Source organism: Peromyscus leucopus, chromosome 3, assembly GCF_004664715.2.
Source record: "Peromyscus leucopus breed LL Stock chromosome 3, UCI_PerLeu_2.1, whole genome shotgun sequence".
NCBI lineage: Eukaryota > Metazoa > Chordata > Mammalia > Rodentia > Cricetidae > Peromyscus > Peromyscus leucopus.
In genome coordinates this window covers 56,601,985-56,620,347 of record NC_051065.1, presented here as the reverse complement: position 1 = coordinate 56,620,347, position 18,363 = coordinate 56,601,985, and the positions used below count along the sequence as shown (strand labels likewise).

At 38.4% G+C, this 18,363-nt stretch overlaps 1 protein-coding gene across 1 annotated transcript in view; it reads left to right on the top strand.

Annotated features, from left to right (window-relative positions):
* The window catches only part of Mkln1 (muskelin 1), a 136,310-nt gene that overhangs the window by 93,168 nt on the left and 24,779 nt on the right, over nt 1-18,363 (top strand). Inside the window, 4 exon segments of the mRNA XM_028866160.2 lie at nt 26-247; nt 3,609-3,738; nt 15,384-15,531; nt 16,529-16,643. Of these exon segments, the coding sequence (XP_028721993.1) occupies nt 26-247; nt 3,609-3,738; nt 15,384-15,531; nt 16,529-16,643 (615 nt within the window).

Below are 18,363 nucleotides of genomic sequence, written 5' to 3'. Positions count from 1 at the left end.
TAAAACTGTTGCCTTGTTCTCATAGATGTGTATGGACTCAGAAAAACACATGATCTACACCTTTGGTGGTAGAATTTTGACATGTAATGGCAGCGTAGATGACAGCAGAGCCAGTGAACCACAGTTCAGTGGCTTGTTTGCCTTCAACTGCCAATGTCAGACCTGGAAACTTCTTCGAGAGGACTCCTGTAATGCTGGCCCTGAGGACATCCAGTCTCGGATTGGACACTGCATGCTGTTCCACTCAGTAAGAATATTCTGTGGATTGTGTTATATTGTCATGTGTATCTTTATAGGAAAGAATCAGTAAGAAAGCAAACTTTTCGCTAGAAATAAATGATTAATACAGCAATGACAGAAAATAGAACGTTAGCAGTGAGCTGTCAGGTAGTCATTTCATCAACTTAGAAACTCCTGAGTATTACCTGAAGGTAAAGGTAGGTGCTTTTATGACCGACTTTACTGCTTCCATAGCTGTCATATAGTTAGCTCTCTTTAGGACTTAACCATGTGCAGACTTTTCTTAGCAATTAGATGGATAACTTTGAATTATTTTCCCTCTTGCTACTCTCAATTAATTACAGATTGATTTTAATAGAATAAGAGTCTACTGACAAAAACAACCAAAAGACTTTACCTTAACTTTTTGAAGTAGGCAGTCCTTCTTTTGTGAACAAAGTATTAGAATGTATTCTGTTTAACATGCATGTTTTTAAAATATTCTTTATATAAAGTACAAAGAAGGAGATAGTAGTGAATTTCTGTGTACATATCTGTCAGTTTGATCAGTAAACAATCTATGTTTTTAATATAGCTCTCTTACTTTAATTAGATTCCCCATCATTTTTAGAGCTTACTACATCTTATTACATTGGGAATATTTGCAGAAGGACTTCAGCCAGGATGTCTGTATTTAGCAGACCCTTCCTATCTGTGGGCTATGTATCTACAGATTCAAACAACCATGGGTTGAAAATAGTTTTTTAAGTTTTTTGTCTCCACTAAAATATGTACAGACTTAAAAAAAAACCCTTTATTAAACAACTGCTCTCATGTCCTACAGTGTATACTGGGTATTCAAAGTAATGTAGAGATGATTTAAAGTACATAAGAGGAGATGTATATGTTATGTGCAAATCCTAAGGGACTTTTCGGTCACCCAATTTGTGTATCAGGATGAGGACCTATACTGATACTTTTACTACAGTGTACAGTGATAGACACAAACTTTTAAAATGGTGTTACCATTATCATACCCATCATAATCAAGCAACTTATTAATATTATATAATGTCTGGTCTATATTATGTTGTTCTGATAGCCTAAATGATACCTTTCAGAACTGGTTTGTTCAGCTCAGGATCCCAGATACTCCTGTGTACAGCAGTACATCCTCTTTTCTCCACACACATTCTACTCCCTCTGCTTTTTTAAAAATCAGAATTCTTTGTAATCTACAATGTTTCCCCTTCTCACTTGACTGATTGGATCTTCATTGCATTATTTAATGTGACTCTCTATCATATTTTCTATTATCCAGTCATTTTTATCTGGGGCTTGATTTATAGTCACTGTTCTTTCAAGGGGAAGCCAGGAGGTAACATTCCAGCACTTCACCAGTACTCTGACCATAGGATATCAAGAGGCACTTAATATTATCATCTTTTACATACATATTAGTGAGTTTAGGAATTATTAGTTTGATCAATCAATTATGAAATTTCCTATAACCTTTACCTATTGATATTCAGTGGGTATTCATTATCTAGATTTCATTAGAGATCACAAAATGGTGATTTTTCTGATGTTGTTTCTTCTGTACTTATTAACTATAATTCTATTTCTTTTTTTAAAAAAGAACAATAAAACATCATCTTTATGTCATGAATTATTTGATTACTCTAAAATGAAACCATATGGTTCTTGGGCCAGGCCTAATCATGCACACCTGTGATCCTAGCACCTTGAAAACTAAGGCAGGCAGACCATGAGTTTGGGATCAACCTGGGCTATGCACAGCAAGTTCAAGGCCAGCCTGGAACACATAGAAACACCCTATCTTTTTTTCTTTGTTTTTTCGAGACAGGGTTTCTCTGTGTAGCTTTGCGCCTTTCCTGGAGCTCACTTGGTAGCCCAGGCTGGCCTCGAACTCACAGAGATCCGCCTGCCTCTGCCTCCCGAGTGCTGGGATTAAAGGCGTGCGCCACCAACGCCCGGCGAAACACCCTATCTTAAAAACTAAGTGAATCATTGGGTGTGCCTTTAATTACATGCCTTTAATATGAACAGAGGCAGTGGGAATCTCTGTGAGTTTGAGGCCACCCTGGCCTGCATAGTGAATTCCAGGTTAGCCAGAGCTATGAAGGAAGACTATGTCTCAAATAAATAAAGCTAAATGAATGAATGGATGTCTGATTCTTTTGTTGATTTGCATGTTAATGAAATCATTTTCCAAAGCCAACCAGTGAGGTAGTTAAAAACATTGTAATTATGAGCTCATGAATTTTTTTTATATACATGAGACTTTAAGTTCATTGCTGTCATTTTTCTCAGTTGGTATTTTTTTATTATTGTTTTTTGTTCGGTTTTTAATCTGTCTTTGGCCGGTAGGAGCCTCCTTTTTACCCATATGTACACATTTACTTTTTGGTAAAACAAAGGGCAAATCGTGCGTTCTCACTGATAAATCTAATTCAAATTATTTTCTTTTACTTAGTGACTTTGGTTTTTGTACTTGTATATTTTTTAAAGTTAAAAATCTCATTTCATTTGTATTACATTACTTGTTTCATCTGTGAGAATTTTCCACTTGTCAAAGCTAACAACAAAACACTAGTGTTTCCAAAATTAAAATTGCTTTCTGGTGAATTTTTAATTTAGGACTTAGGTCTAAGTCCTAAATGTATTATAAAAATGTATTATAAAGATTGTATTATAAAAAAAAACTGAATTAAAAATCAGTATATGCTGGGCGGTGGTGGCGCACGCCTTTAATCCCAGCACTTGGGAGGCAGAGCCAGGTGGATCTCGGTGAGTTCGAGGCCCAGGAAAGGCGCAAAGCTACACAGAGAAACCCTGTCTCGAAAAACAAAAACAAAAAATCAGTATAATACTTCTGAGTGTGGTTAGAATTCTGTATATACATAAAGTCATAGCTTTATGTACAGATAGAGTTTTTCATCTTTGTTTCTGTTTTTTTAATATTCTAATAAAAACAGGATTATGGTTATAAAATAAAGCTAAGGCAAGGTACCTTTAGATAGCTCTGGTTTTTATTTCAGGCATAAGAAGGAGTTAATTTCTTCCTCATGGTGGCTGTCCTGTATTATGTTTTGACTTATCCAGACACATTCTTGTTTGCTCACTCAGGCTCACTTTTGCTCTCTCATAGTCCCACCAGAGGCCTTTATGTGGCCTCAGGAGGCAGCGTTCAGTGTTTCCGCAGTGCCTGTTGGTGGTGAGGAGAGAGCTGCCTCTCCTCCTCAGTCGAGCAAAGGACTGTTGTGTGGGATCTCAGGAAACTACTGTTACAGAGATGGCAAGTTTGAAGAGTCATTCTGAATTCTTCATTGGAAATGACAACTCCCTTCCTTTTCTCCTTTTTTTAGAAAAATCGTTGCTTATATGTATTTGGTGGCCAGCGATCTAAGACGTATTTGAATGATTTCTTTAGTTATGATGTGGACTCTGATCATGTAGACATAATTTCAGATGGCACCAAGAAAGACTCTGGAATGGGTAAGAATATTTCTCATGCTGTAACTACTTTTTATAGAAAACTAATACCCATTTTCTTCTCTTTATAACCATCCTTCATACTATTTCTACTTAATTGAAATAATTCTGAATAAGAAGACTAAAACTCTCCAATTCCATCTGTTTAAAAATATGTGATTTACTATTATTTCTTTTAAGCAAAAATATGAGTGTCTGAAGTTAACGTGTGTCTGTGGCATCTTAAAAAGTATTCCGCATTTGCTGATGCTGTCTACTTGTTTTCACCGTGGTGAGCTATAGAGGAGACATCAGCATGGTGGAGGCTGTTCTAAGGGAGTCTTCAGGCAGTCAGTCAGACCTGCAAGCTTTCAAGCTCATCATCTATCTAAGTAGCTCGTCGGTCTGCTGGTGCTGAGGTGGCTGTTTACTAAGTTCATGCACATGGCCCTGACACACTGTACTTATAATTTTAAAAGTTTTATCTTGATAATTTTCATTGAACCAACACACTAATTGCTTTACCTGTGAATATTATATCCAGAAGAGTAGATTTGATTAAGGCCCAGTTTGGCACTGGGGTTAGAAATGAGATCAGCTTGCTTTTCATTTTTAACTGCCATTTATAAAAAAGATCCTTTTATCAATGGTACTTTTACAAAATAAATTTTTAAATACTTGTGTTAGGGCTGCTGCTACACAGGCATGAAGAACCAAGTTTAGATCCCCAGCACCCATTTAAAAGCCAGGCATGATTGTGTATGTCTGTAGTAACCCCGGTGCTGGGGGACTAAAACAAGCAGATCATTGGAGCTTGCTGGTCAGCCAGTCCAGCTTAATCAGTGGGACACTGTATCAGAACACTAATAAGGTAGAAAACAATAGAAGAAAATACCCAGGCACTAACACACATGTACACCCCTCACCCCCCAACACACGTAGAGCCTCAAATACGTACATTATAGGTCTCATTTATAGGCACTGTGTTGAGTAAGCCTCTTCTTTTAATTAAATTGTTTACCTGTAAGAAGAGAAGCTGCACTGGGGAGATGGGCAGTGGGTCAAGTCCTTGCAGTACAAACCAGATAGCCTGCGCTCCATCCCTGGGTCTCATGGAGGAAGGAGAACTGACCTGCAGACATGCTCACAAACACACAATTGTAATACATCAGGATTTCAAAAGAAAGACAACGCTAGAGAAAAACAACAGCAACTGGGGAGCCATTTGACTCCAGGACCTGTGCTCACATCTCCCCTGCGGAAGTGCAGGCTAGAGACTTGTTTTCTGTGCTTTCTTCTTCGTGACCACCAGTAGCATGGTGGTCTTAGAGCCTCGCCTCCCATTCAGTGCAGGTCTGCAGCCTGGCATCCCTGGAGTTTTCCCAACAGTAGAGAACAAAGTAAATGGAGGAAGTGGAAATAAATACTTGAAAATTTCCTCAAACTCAGAACATTGATCTTAAGGTTATAAATGGCACTCTATAAAAAATAATTGGTTGAGTCTTCAGAAAGCCAAAAAGTTCTCTGGCTACTAAGGCAGATCATTGTGTATTATAGTGCATTTTTATAATGCTGGCAGAAAAGAGGACTTCTTCAGTGCTTCTACAGCAACCTGAGTTGCACTCAAGAAGCAGGACCTAGAACGACTAGAAGTTCTTAGTGACATTGGATGCTTCAAGATAAAGAAGAGGAGCTTCAGGAAAATCCTGGAAAAATTACTAAAGACTGGAATTTTTTTCTTAGCCAAAATAATGCAAAAAGGAGAGAAGCAATATTTCTGGATCTACTAGGTAAATCCATGTTTGCCTTCTAGAACTGTCCCATCAGACAGCAGTTTAAACAGTTCCAGAGTCATCTAAGAACAAGAAGTCCGTAGTAGACTGTTGGGTGTCTCCAGGGCTGCAGGCCGGCTCTCCTGTGGCACTCACTGTCTTTGTAGATGGGGTTAGCTCCCTCAGTCACTTGAAGCACTTGAAACATCCCTCCTTTGCCGGGGGGCAGAGATCACAGAATTTGTCAACCTGACAGCTGCCAGTGGGATTCTGCTTGGATTTCAGTGGCTAGAACTGTGAAGTCAGGCTTCACTAGAGAGTCTGGGAGCAAGAGTTGTGGGTGTGAGGGGAAGGGTTAGAAATGGCTGTCGTCTCAACATGTGAAGACGTTAGACTTTTTATATACTGTTCTTCAGAAAGATACTTTACCGGATATGCTAACAAAACCATAGAAGTAGCAAAAGAGAAACCACAGAAGCTAGGGGAAAAAATCCAATGTAGGAAAACAAAAGGGATTCCCAAGATGTGGCCCAGTGAGCAGGAGCAGCAGGGCCCAGAGGTGAAAGTAGATGGAAAGTAGACTTAAAGATACATTTGAACATTTTCAATAAAAATACTAACAGGCAGATAGCATGTGATATAAAAGATTTTAGATAGGAACACAATAGGAAAAAGAAAAAAACCCACAAAAGGAAAAAGGACATCATTTAAGGGAAAAAAAAAAAAAGACATCATCACAGTGAATGTTTTGGTCCTAAGTGAGCCACACTTTTTCTTAATTTTTTTATTTTTTGTTTTTTTGAGACAGGGTTTCTCAGTGTAACCCTAGCTGTCTTGGAACTCACTCTGTAGACCATGCTGGTCTTGAACTCAGAGATCTGCCTGCCCTCTGCCTCCCAAGTGCTGGGATTTTTAAAACAATAGAATACAAAACTACGATCAGCTTAACAAAAAATTGAAATTAAGATTTAGTGGGAGATAGTGTACATGTAGTCAAAGTTTACTGAGACAGAAAGTCATTTGGCGACATCTGAAAGAGCAGCCTCAGCTTATGATTCAGATAGGTGCATAGGCGCTGATAATTGCTCACCTGCATGAGTCGTCCACCTTGCTTCCTCATTCACTTCTGTTACTGGAATTGGGTAGTGTGGAGATACATGTATTACCTCTGACAGAGTTATTCTAGATTTCCCTGACACCCCTGGAGTGGGTTGGAACAGACTCAGCTCTCCCTATAAAAGCCAAGGGTGGTAACTGATAGGACCAATACATTGAAAACTCTAGTATGTTGCCTCAGTGTATGAGAGGATATGTGTCTGGAACAGGGGCAGTTATGTTCTCTCCAAGTGTTGTAGCCTGGCTAGTAAATAGTAGTTTGATGGACAATCCTAACTTCACTTTTTTTTTTTTTTTTTTTTTTTTTTGATGTCATTTCTCAGTTTTGTGCTCAGACACTAAGCTTCATCCCTGGTCCCAGGAGCTGTTGCTCATTTAGACCCTACTATATTCCCAGATTATCTTTTATTGGTGGTATTTTTCTGGAATGGTTAAATAACACATTGAGCATAATACAGCTATGTGGCGATAGATCTGAGATTTAAGAATTTGAGGGAAAATAATCTATTTTCTCTGTATGGAACCACTTCTCAAAACTAGAAGAAAAAGGTGTTAAAGAGTAATAGTGGAAGAAAGCTACTTTTTTAAAAAAGGGTTTTTTTAAACTATAATAAATGTAATGACTGTAATTTAAAGCATTGAAATTAGTAACAATTTTGTAGTTATTTACAACTTTGTTATCCTTAATCAGAGTCATGACTAGCAAAGTTGTAGCAGTTCTTTTTGTTGTTGTTGTGATTAGAAAAGTAATGATCTCTTGGTAGAAAACCTAAAACAAAAACCAAACCAGAATGATTAAAAAAAAAATCCAACCATTCAGAGATAGTCTTTTGACATTTTGATGCATTTCCTAATCTTTTTTTTTTTTTGGTTTTTCAAGACAGGGTTTCTCCGTGTAGTTTTACCTGTCCTGGAGCTTGCTCTGTATACCAGGCTGGCCTCGAACTCACAGAGATTCGCCTGGCTCTGCCTCCCGAGTGCTGGGATTAATGGCGTGCACCACCACCGCCCGGCTCTCCTAATCTTTTAAACAGGTGTTTGTATCACATTTTGTTTCTGATATTTTAAAGTTTACACTGTTTTTGTGCTGATTTTTTTTCTTTATCATAGTTTTATTGCTGAATTAAAAGAAACAAAAGGCCAGTTACCTTATTCAGTAGTCACTGCTCTAGTTAACTCTTCCAAAATCAGAGTTACAGGTCTGCTGTGCATTGTTTGCTTTTTAACTGGCTTATAGGGAATTAACCACACAAAGCAACAAATCCATTCATTAATGTAATAGTATTTGTTGATTGTTTAATAGCATTTAACAGTCATTCAAATAGTCCACTATCTTCTATTCACCAAGGGTTGTTTTAGGTACCAGTGAGGAAGCTAAGTCAGAAAGTTCATATTCTAGTGAAGAATGACCTGCAGTTAGGATCTGAGCACTACAAAGAAAAGAAGTTGGAAGCTGTTCTAATGAGTAGCATGAGCATGCCATTTAGATAATGTAGTTTGGGAAACCATCTCTGCAGAGGGAATCTTCAAGACAGACGATGAAGAGTAGAGAATTAGGAGAACCTTGCAAACAAAGATTTTTTTCCCCCTTAAATAAAAAGTTATTGAAGGATTTAATTTCTGGGTCTAGATTTGATTTCTTTTGAAGATACCAGTTTTGTTTAAGGATATATTTCCTAGAGGCTGATCTTTACAGTAATCCTAAGTGTTTCATTGCTCGAAAAGCTCCGAACTTTATATACATATACAGTGTTTTACTGAGAACTTTTCTGGCAGAAAATGTCCCCACCTGAAACTCAGTATATAGAGTCCTGCTTGGAACTGAAGACCATGGGAGCCCATTGACCTATCAGAGTGAAACTGAAATGAATCTTTTCCCTTTTTTTTGCCTGCCCCCATCTATACCTGCTCCTTCCTTCTCCCTTTCTCCTGCATTCCCTTTCTGCTTCCCCTCCTACTCTTAGAGGACTATACCTGGAGGGATGAGAGCCTCAGGGCTGGCTCTCAGGTCCTGTTTCAGTCTTTCGTCCCATAGCTGACCTAGTGCCTCAGACTGTGCATCTGACCCTCTAGCTTGGCTGGTAGTGTTGAGTATCTATCTCAGTTTTCTCCAGAAGATGTCATCACCACCCTCAGGGAACATTGAGTCATCCAGTAACCGTCAAGTCACCTCATTTTTACAGCGTGTCTCTGTGCCCCTTGCCACTTCATCTGTACTAGTTTGGGCTGTCTCACCCATTTGCCCTCTGTCGTCTTCTCCCCGTGTGTCTCAGCTCTTTCCAACCCATTCTCTACTGCAGGACTTAGGAAGGACAAAACCATAGGCTGAACGTTTAATTTGTAGCTGGTTTTTGGTCACTTACCAGGGCTCTGTCTTTATATGCTCTTTTTGTGCATGGAGAAGACAAAGAAGTAAGTTGATCTGACTTTTTGATTAGAGCTAATTCTGATGAGAAGAATCTGTTTGGAAACAGCCTGGCTAATGGGCTGAAGCTTAGCTCTGCTGCCCCGGCCTGCCTGCCTTCCTTCCTTCCTTCCTTCCTTCCTTCCTTCCTTCCTTCCTTCCTTCCTTCCTTCCTTCCTTCCGCGCGCCTTCCTTCCTTCCTTCCTTCCCTTCCTTCCTTCCGCGGCGCCTTCCTTCCTTCCTTCCTTCCGCGGCGCCTTCCTTCCTTCCTTCCTTCCGCGGCGCCTTCCTTCCTTCCTTCCTTCCTTCCTTCCTTCCTTCCTTCCTTCCTTCCTTCCTTCCTTCCTTCCTTCCTTCCTTCCTTCCTTCCTTCTGCGGCCCCGGCCTTCCTGCCTGCCTGCCTTCCTTCCTCCCTCCCTCCCTCCCTCCCTCCCTCCCTTCCTTCCTTCCGCGGCCCCGGCCTTCATTCCTTCCTTTCTTCCTTCCTTCCTTCCCCCATTCCCTCCTTCCCCCTCGCTCCCCCCTTCCCCCCTTCCTTCCTTCCCCCCTTCTCCCCTCCCTCCCTTCCTTCCCCGACCCCGGCCTTCCTTCTGCCTGCATTTCTCCTGAACTGCATGTCTCACAGCACCGAGTAGGACCTTTAGAGATAACGTGCGTTTTCTTGTCTTCAAACTTTCTACCATGCTGTTTCCTAGTTTTTCCATCTTACCTCTCAAATCTAATTTTGATCACCTCTCAGATCTTACCTTATAAATTTTGGTCTCTTGAAATTCTTTCCTAACTCCTCAAGACAGGTTAGGAATTCAAACGTATGGTTCTGGCCTTTGCTAGAATTGCTAACACTGTTACAGGTGCATCCTTGACTCTGCATTTCAGAGGCTTTGCAAAAACTCTGGGGGAGGGACACATATTTTATTCAGAATTTCTTTAAAGAGCATCCATCTTTAAAGGTATCTTTGACACCCTAAATCTCCTTTTAAAATATACTGCACAAAGTTAGATTATTCAGAAAACCTCATATCAAGAAGTATTGCTTTAACCAGTGTACACTTAAATTTTGTTGTATCTCACTAGGGCACTACTTAGCTTTTAAGGCACTAAAATTTTTTTAGTAATGAAGTGGAACACTATATAAATTCCCACATTATCAAATGTTCCTAGAAAACACCAATTTTACCCATTATGTAGATGTTCTGTAATGTATTGAGCCAATCTAGTGCTTATTAGCTGTTTTTTTAAGTTTTTGTATTTCAGTTAATTACTGTAATTTGAGATGGACTTAATTTATAATTACATGTTTGTGCTTCACTCAAGTGTGTTATTTGATTAAAACTGCATTTACAATGTGAGTTTTACATTGTATTGTTTGAAATCATAGAGCAAATTTTTTAACAATTGAGATCCCCAGTTAGAGATGATATATCTCTTATAGCAAAATTGCTGTTCTTTATTGATGTTTTCTGTGTGTCGAGTACTGCAAAACCTTCAACCATTGCTCTTTATAATTATTTAAATGTATTACCTTAGATTTAACATCAACATCTAAAAAAAACTTAAATCTTTTTATTTTCTACCTTGGTTCAGTTTTTTTATTTTCTAACTTGTATATAACAATTTTGTACTTTCCTTAGAGGAAAATTATAATTTAAATTGGTGCATGGCAGTTGATTAGAATGAAGGGATTTTTTTAGATTTGTGTTTAACATCAAAATTCAGTATGCTAAAAGTTGGTTTATTTCTAAGTTGTCTTTGGCACTAATGCTGTGAACACAAGCAGTTTAGCATACTTCTCACATGTAAGTTCTGTGTTTACTAGCAATTGAGAATTATGTTTAGAAGCTTTGTAAATTGCTGTAGACTGTCTGTGTTAGAGGCCAGTTGAGGCCAGCAATGTACATGGAGCCTTCCCAATACTGCAGATACTAAATCAAGCATTGGTGATACAGAGCTCCTAGAATCTCATCCTGCTAATGTAATAGCTTCCAGTTTACTTGTTTTGGTTTTTAAATTCTGGCTCCTCTGCCTTTCTGTACTTGCTATTCTTTATTCCGTTGTGTTCTAGCTATTGTAGCAGATTGATATATTTGATACAGTAAATTGAATCAAAAGACTTGGTCTCTCTTTATCTGGATCATCACCATTAGCAAAATTGTGTAACTTCTCTCGACCTGATTATCCATTTGAAAAAGAGAGTTGGGCTAGCTGAGCTTGAAGTTTCATCTGTCCCTGAAACTATTAGAATTCACTCTTTTTCCTATCACACCAGGGTGGTATGAGTAATGTCTGCAACATCTGACTTCTGTTAGTTTATTTTCATGAAAACCTTAAAAGCAAAGTCATCCTTTAAATGTGTCCGTGGGAATGTGTTTATTGTGCTTATCGACACTGAAGAAGGCAAAAAGATGAAGGAAGTTGTGCTGGCTTTGACCTTCTTACATTGTGCCAATGAGCAAGACCCAGTCTTCAGTACAGAGACTCCCACCTAATGACTTGTTATTCCTAATATGGATTATTAAATTGGAATGATAATTTTTTCATGTTTCATTTTTGAGACAGGGTCTCATGGAGTCTAACTGGCTACAGATGGGCTGTGAACTTTTGATCTTTTTGCTTGAACCTCCCAAGTGCTGGGATTGCATGTATGCACCACAGTACCTAGTTGGTGCAGTACTGGGATTGAACATATGACATGGCAATACCTAGTTGGTGCAGTACTGGGATTGAACATATGACATGGCACACATACAAACATAGAATCATGCAAAACACTCATACATATAAAATAAAAATTAAGTCTTTATAAAAAAGAATAATAATATTTCAAAACCAATAACACTGTGGTTGCCTCCCTAGGAACCATCGTCCCTTTTCCTTTTTATCCGGACCATACTCTTGTTTATGGCACGTTCCCCGGGGCCAGGGCTGAGTCATAGTCACAGTCAGTCACCGTTACCCTTGCTCAGATCATTTCACTTTACACTGTGCAGCTCAGGTCTAGCTAGTCACACAGCAGACTGTTGTGTGGCCTTTAGAAAGACGTCCTTTCCGGTGACAGTAGGGAGGTGCTGAAGGAGTCCTCTCCATCTCTGAAGTGCCCTTTGTAAGTGTGTGACACTTAGAGCTAGAGCTGGCAACTTTGAGGAAAGAGGCATAGGCCAAGACCTCTGCAGGGGTGTGAACTTAGCACTGTGATTCAGATGACAGCAAGACAGCCCTGGAGCTGGTAAAACTTACCTGGGTTTTTCTGTGTCTTCGATTTGAAAATGTTCTAACAAATAAAAGAATGCATAGAGAGCTGTTTTTGTTGTTCCATGTTTCTTTGGTAGTTCTGAAATTGTTCTTGCCTATGTCTTAGCTAAAGAAATTAGTAATGAATATGTACTTTGGATGACCATGAAGCAAAATAGAAATGAGATTAACTAATTAATTAATTAATTTAATAACATAAATTTCCTCATAAAGTGAAAATATTAGTTTTCTGTCCCCTCTCTAAGGTTTTCTTATAAGTAAAAAATTCTGGCATCCCTTCTGGTCAAAGCAAGAAAGGAAAGAAGAAATAAATAACATTCAGACTGTCACTATTTTTGACTTCTTCTTTTATTGGTCCTGTTTTAAGTTTTAAAGATGCTAACAAAAAAGTAGGGAAGTTAAAGCATTATCCTAATTTTTAGATAGACCAAAAATAGCAGACTGGCATGTTTTCTCAGACAAGTGTGTCTTCCAGAATGTGTTCAGGATTAACTTGTGGTCTCAGAAAAGTGTGTCTTCAGAATGTGTTCAGGATTAACTTGTTGTGTCAGACAAGTGTGTGTTCAGAATGTGTGTGATTAACTTGTGATCTCATACAAGTGTGTGTTCAAAATGTGTGCAGGATTGACTTGTGATCTCATTACTGATCTGATTGACTCATTGAGTCAGTGTGTAAAGACCAGTGAAAGTTTCTGGCATTCGGTCAAGCTTTTGCAAAGCAGTTGAATTGAAAAGCATTTAAAATCACATGTTACAAATCTCCTGTGTTGTTGTTCCCCCATCCGTGTGTTGTGTGTGGTCCCCACCCCCATCCCCCACGTGTGCCTCTGCCACCTATTAACAACTATTAAAGTGAAAAGATAGCCTTGTTTTCTTCTTAGGAAGAAGTAATACAGAAGACCAGATTAATAGTTATGGCTTGTTACGGTGAAATACTCCTTTTCTTTTTTTTACCTTTGGGTCTTTTAAAGTTTTGATAATGTTGCTTTTATTCAATCCAGTTTTTACTTTTATTATTACTAGTGGTGCATGTAATTAATAAAGCAAGATTCAAAGAATGTAGGATGTTTTAGTACAAAGTATTATTGTCAAAGTAGTGAACTAGCACAGTTTGCTAATTTCTTTACCCAAATTCAACCTAGGAGAAGTAAAAACGAGAGACAGTAGAGTCTAAAAATTCAGTATAAGTGACCCAAAGTCTCTTTCTCTGAACTACTTTGAATTATTAATTCTTGGCCTCTCTTTATAGAAGCACATAGTAGTAGCCCACTCATCATCAGAATCCAAAGAACAGCATTATGTAGTGCAGGCATCTTAGTTACTGTGTTGTTGCTTTGGCAGCACATCATGACCAAGGCCACTTATAAAAGAAAGAGCTTAATTTGGGGTTCACATTTCCAGAGGATTAGACCCCATGACCATTAAGGCAGGGAACCTAGCAGCAGGCAGCTAAGCATGGACTGGAGTAGTAGCTAAGAGCTTACATCCTGATCCACAAACAGGAAGCAGAGACAGAGAGACACTGGGTGGGAATGGTGTGGACTTTTGAAACCTCAAAGTTCACCCCCAGTAACACACTTCTTCCATCAAGGTCTTTCCCAAACAGTTCCACCAACTGAGAGTGAAGTATTCCAAAAAAACAGGGGTCTGTGGGAGCCATTCTCATTGAGACCCCCACGGCCGGAACTCCTGGAGGGACTGGAGATGATGAAAGCAGAGGGGTGCTGACATTGGAACTCGCCGGTTCATTTCTTCTGCTCTTCTCTTTCAGTGCCTGCCTCCTGCTCATCCCCAGAGGGTTTACAGATACAGGCTCCTTGTGTAGGGTCTGGTAGTACACGGAAGTGGCTGGCTCTTCCTTGTTGCTTAGGCTTCACTCTTATGGCTCTTCCCCTCTGCTTCCCATAAACTCACTGATACTGGTCCCAGTTCAGTATGGCCTCCGACTCCTCACCTTTATCTCATCCAAAAGAATATATTTCTCATTCTCTGAAAAACATTGCCTCCTCACAGACCAACATGAATAGACACTAGAGGACTGTAGCTGTCTCAAAAGAAATAAATAAACTCATAACATATGTGATCAAAAACAGTATATGAACCATGAATTTAAGCACGGTAGCCTGTTAGCCAGAACAAATGAAGAACACAATCAGAAGCATATGTTAAATGTTCTAGGTCTTAAAGAAAACATGCATGGAATTGTTTCATTGCCCTTAAACATGTAACTTTACAAGAAAAGTGATAGTGTGAACATTAGGGGAGCTGATAAATAATATAACCACAAATATGACCCCAGCAAAACCAAGAGAGTGCAAACATTCTCTTGACCTTGTAATCACATGAGAGCAAGGAGATTCTGCAAGGAGAAATAATGTGTGTAGTGAGTGTGTAAGTACTCTAGAAGCCAGTCCAGGGCACGACAGCCCCTTACCTCCCCTCAACCTTAGTTTTGATCTCTAGCTTCTGAGTGCTAGGATTATAGGGGTGTATGTCACTTTGCCTGCATAAAATAGTATTGTATCATGGTTTTGATTTGTACTTCTTAAGGCCTAATGATAGATATTAAGTACCATTTACTGTGCCTATTGACCGCTTCTGTATATTCTTGGAAATGCTTTACTTGTTTTAGTTAAGAATGAGTTCTAAATTATTTACTCTGGACACAAGTCTTTTAGATATGACTTGCAAATCTTCATTCTCATTCTGTAAGTTGCCTTTCCATTTTAAAAGGTGTTTCCACGCTCATTCTAGTGCTTACTCTTGTGCACATACTCACTTGCATGCTCTGTTTCTCCATCCCTCCTTCTCTCTCCCCCTCCCCATTTCCTTTCTCCTCCCTTCCCCTCCCTTTCTCTGTGTATGTATGTGTGTGTTATGTATATGTTCTATTTTAGACACCTAGAACCAAGTAATGAACAAAGCAACCTCTGCCTTTATGTCACTCGCATTCTAGAGCAGGAGGAAGGCTGTAAACAATGTCTATTGTTTAATAGAAAAGGCTGTGAGGTGTGTTAAAAAAATAAATACAGTGGGCATATAGAGCAAAATGAAGATGTGTCATGAATTAGTACTAATCTGCTGTTGATTGTAAATATTGCCATTTTATATATTCCTTCCATTTTTAGTACCAATGACAGGATTCACACAGAGAGCAACTATTGATCCAGAACTGAATGAAATACATGTCTTATCTGGACTCAGCAAAGACAAAGAAAAGAGGGAAGAGAATGTCAGAAATTCCTTCTGGATTTATGACATTGTGAGGAATAGCTGGTAAGGACTCTTGTCATGCTGCAATCCCAGTGATATTTACATGAAATTTATTTAAAATTTATTTATAATAGTTTATTTAAAATGAGCATAGTGGGAGGCGTGTATTAATTTGTGATAGTGAAAGAATACTCAGTTTTGTTACATCTTTTGAGACAGACTTACTATATAGCCTCAGCTAGCCTTGGACTCATGATTTCCTTGCTTCTGCTTGGGATTATAGGTGTAAGCCACTCCACTTGGCCTAAAATATCAGTAACTTAAAGAAATCAGTGTTGTTGATAAGGTCAGCACTTGTGTACACAGTGACATTAAATGAGTGGAATTTTACTCTGTTGTTCACTTTCGGATACTTCCTATTCTGGGGCTTTAAAGAGTTAGTTGTATTTCACTTTAGGTTATCCCCAAGTAGATAGGCAAAATTGAAGCTAATGTTCTACAAACATCCCCTATCCTAGTGCTGGTGAAGGGTAGGTTTGACAGCATTTCCAAGCCAAGATTTGTCCCAGAGCATCTGGCAGAGCAGACGCTGCATGTTCTGCTTGGGAAACAGTTGCAGAAGATCCTGCTCTGGTGTTCAGTGACAACAGAAACACTTCCAAGAACCAGCTCCATTTTCTATGGCAGTATGCTCAGCAACTGTGGGATCTGTTGTTTTCTTAGGAAGACGTTTTGTTTGCATTCAGAGAGAGCGTGTGCTTGAGTCTTCTACTGTGAGTACACAGTACAACACCTCTTCACTTTTAGCACTTTGTGTGTACAGTTCCTATTTACAAGCACAAGATAGGCTGTTGTGAAGTGAGCTATTTTGAAATGTCAGAACTAGTTCTAACAAGTGTGTGTCCCTTTACACACTGATTTTGCACTGGGATGTGACAAGTGTACATTTTTTCTGTTGCTAGTTGGGCATTGACAGTCAGCTTATTGGCTCTGATTGTATAAACAGTGTGGTTGCTGCTGATCCTCTGAAGTACAGTGTCTTAAGAGCAGTGTCTTCCAGGTCTTGTGTCTATAAGAATGATCAAGCTGCAAAAGAGAATCTGAGTAAAAGTCTTCAGGAAGAAGAACCATGTCCAAGGTTTGCCCATCAACTCGTTTATGACGAATTACACAAGGTATGCTAACCACTTTGGCCTGTACATTTTCTATGGACTACAGTCTGAAAGTATCCCTGAATAGATCTTATTTCTGATTGTTTTTAAGTGGATTTGAATGAAAAGTTTTAATACAGAGGCAGACATTTAATAGAATGTAGCAGGCATTCAATATTATTCTTTGTAATCCCCCCCGCCACACACACAAGATAGAATTTAGAGCCTCACACATGCTAAGCAAGCATCCAAACACTGCACTGTATATCTTTCCCCAGCCCTTGTTTTACTTTTTATTTTGACACTGGGTAAGTTCCCCAGGCTGTACTTGAACTCACTCTGTAGCCCAAGCAAAGTTTGTAATCCTCCTGCCTCAGCGTTCCTAGTAGCTAGAATAAAAGACTGTACCACTAGCCCCAGTTTTTTCCTAAAATTCTTCAAGAGAATAATCATTTTGTATGGTCCATAATAATTTTTTGACACTTTTTGTCTCTTGAGTTGTTTGGGTTTTTTTTTTTTTCCCCCTCCTCTGGAACAGGGTCTCACTAAGTAGCCTAGGCTAGTCTCAAACTCCAGATTCTTCTGCCTTACATCCATATGATGAGATCACAAGTATACACCATAACATTTTCCTGTTTTGAAAATTGTTAGTGACTTCTCTGTCGCTTCATAGAACAGATACATAACATGTGTCATTGAATATATGTTGTGGATATCCAAGTATAACATGAAGTTTTTGCAACTGAAAACTTTGCAAATGAAAAAGGAACAGGTATATAACTTTCCAGGCATTAGATTTTCCACTTGTATAAGAAGTCATTTCATCTATATATTTCTTATATAAATGACCTCTGTCTACCAGCATTGTGAAAATAATTTTTGTATCACTAAATGTTCAGAGTAGTTTCTGTAAGTATTTTCCCCTTAAATTTCATGGATAATTTAGCAACTGGACTCAGATTGTATTGAAACTTACTGGCAGAGCAAGCTTTTTCTGTTTAAGCCACAGGTGAGCATTTAAAATGTGTGCTCGATATCTTGAAACCTTCGGATGAAAGATAACATAGAAATAAATACAAGCCCTTAGTCCCAGAATTTTCCAACTTAAGGGGGTAGTAAAGAATTTTCATCCAATGGCCTAGGAATAATTTTTGTTTGGTGGGCTAGAAATATCTTTTGTAATACTATGAATATAAATGTTTTCAAATCTTCAGGGAAATGTCTTAATGTTTAGTCTAAGTGTAGAATAACATTGAAATTCTGCTCTAATGGTGAAATCACTAGTGTAGTCCTTTACATTTCTTGTTTAGTATTAATTGAATAATGGATAATATTCTGAAAGTTATATATGTCTTTTACTATTTGACATTTAGGTTAAATCAAAATAAGATGTTAAAGTTTTTACTGAAGTTTTAATATACTCTTGGCCTTCAATGATTCTATTTAAAATTCATGTCAGAATTCTTTTAAATATTGCATTTTTTATTTATTTTGACCAACAATTAACTAGATAACCCTTTTATTTGTAGTTCTCTAAAATATGTGTTGGATTAGCTTATTCCTACCATGGTTTTTGTTTCATTTTCCATTTATCATTATAATTCTAATAGTATGATTTTAATACACATGTAGTTTAGGAAAGAGCTTTAGAGTGAAATGGAATGAAGAAAAATCATGGGAAACCTTTGATAAGAGTGAATCAATTTTAAAAATTGTCAAATGAATAAGGCAAAGAGAGTTAGCA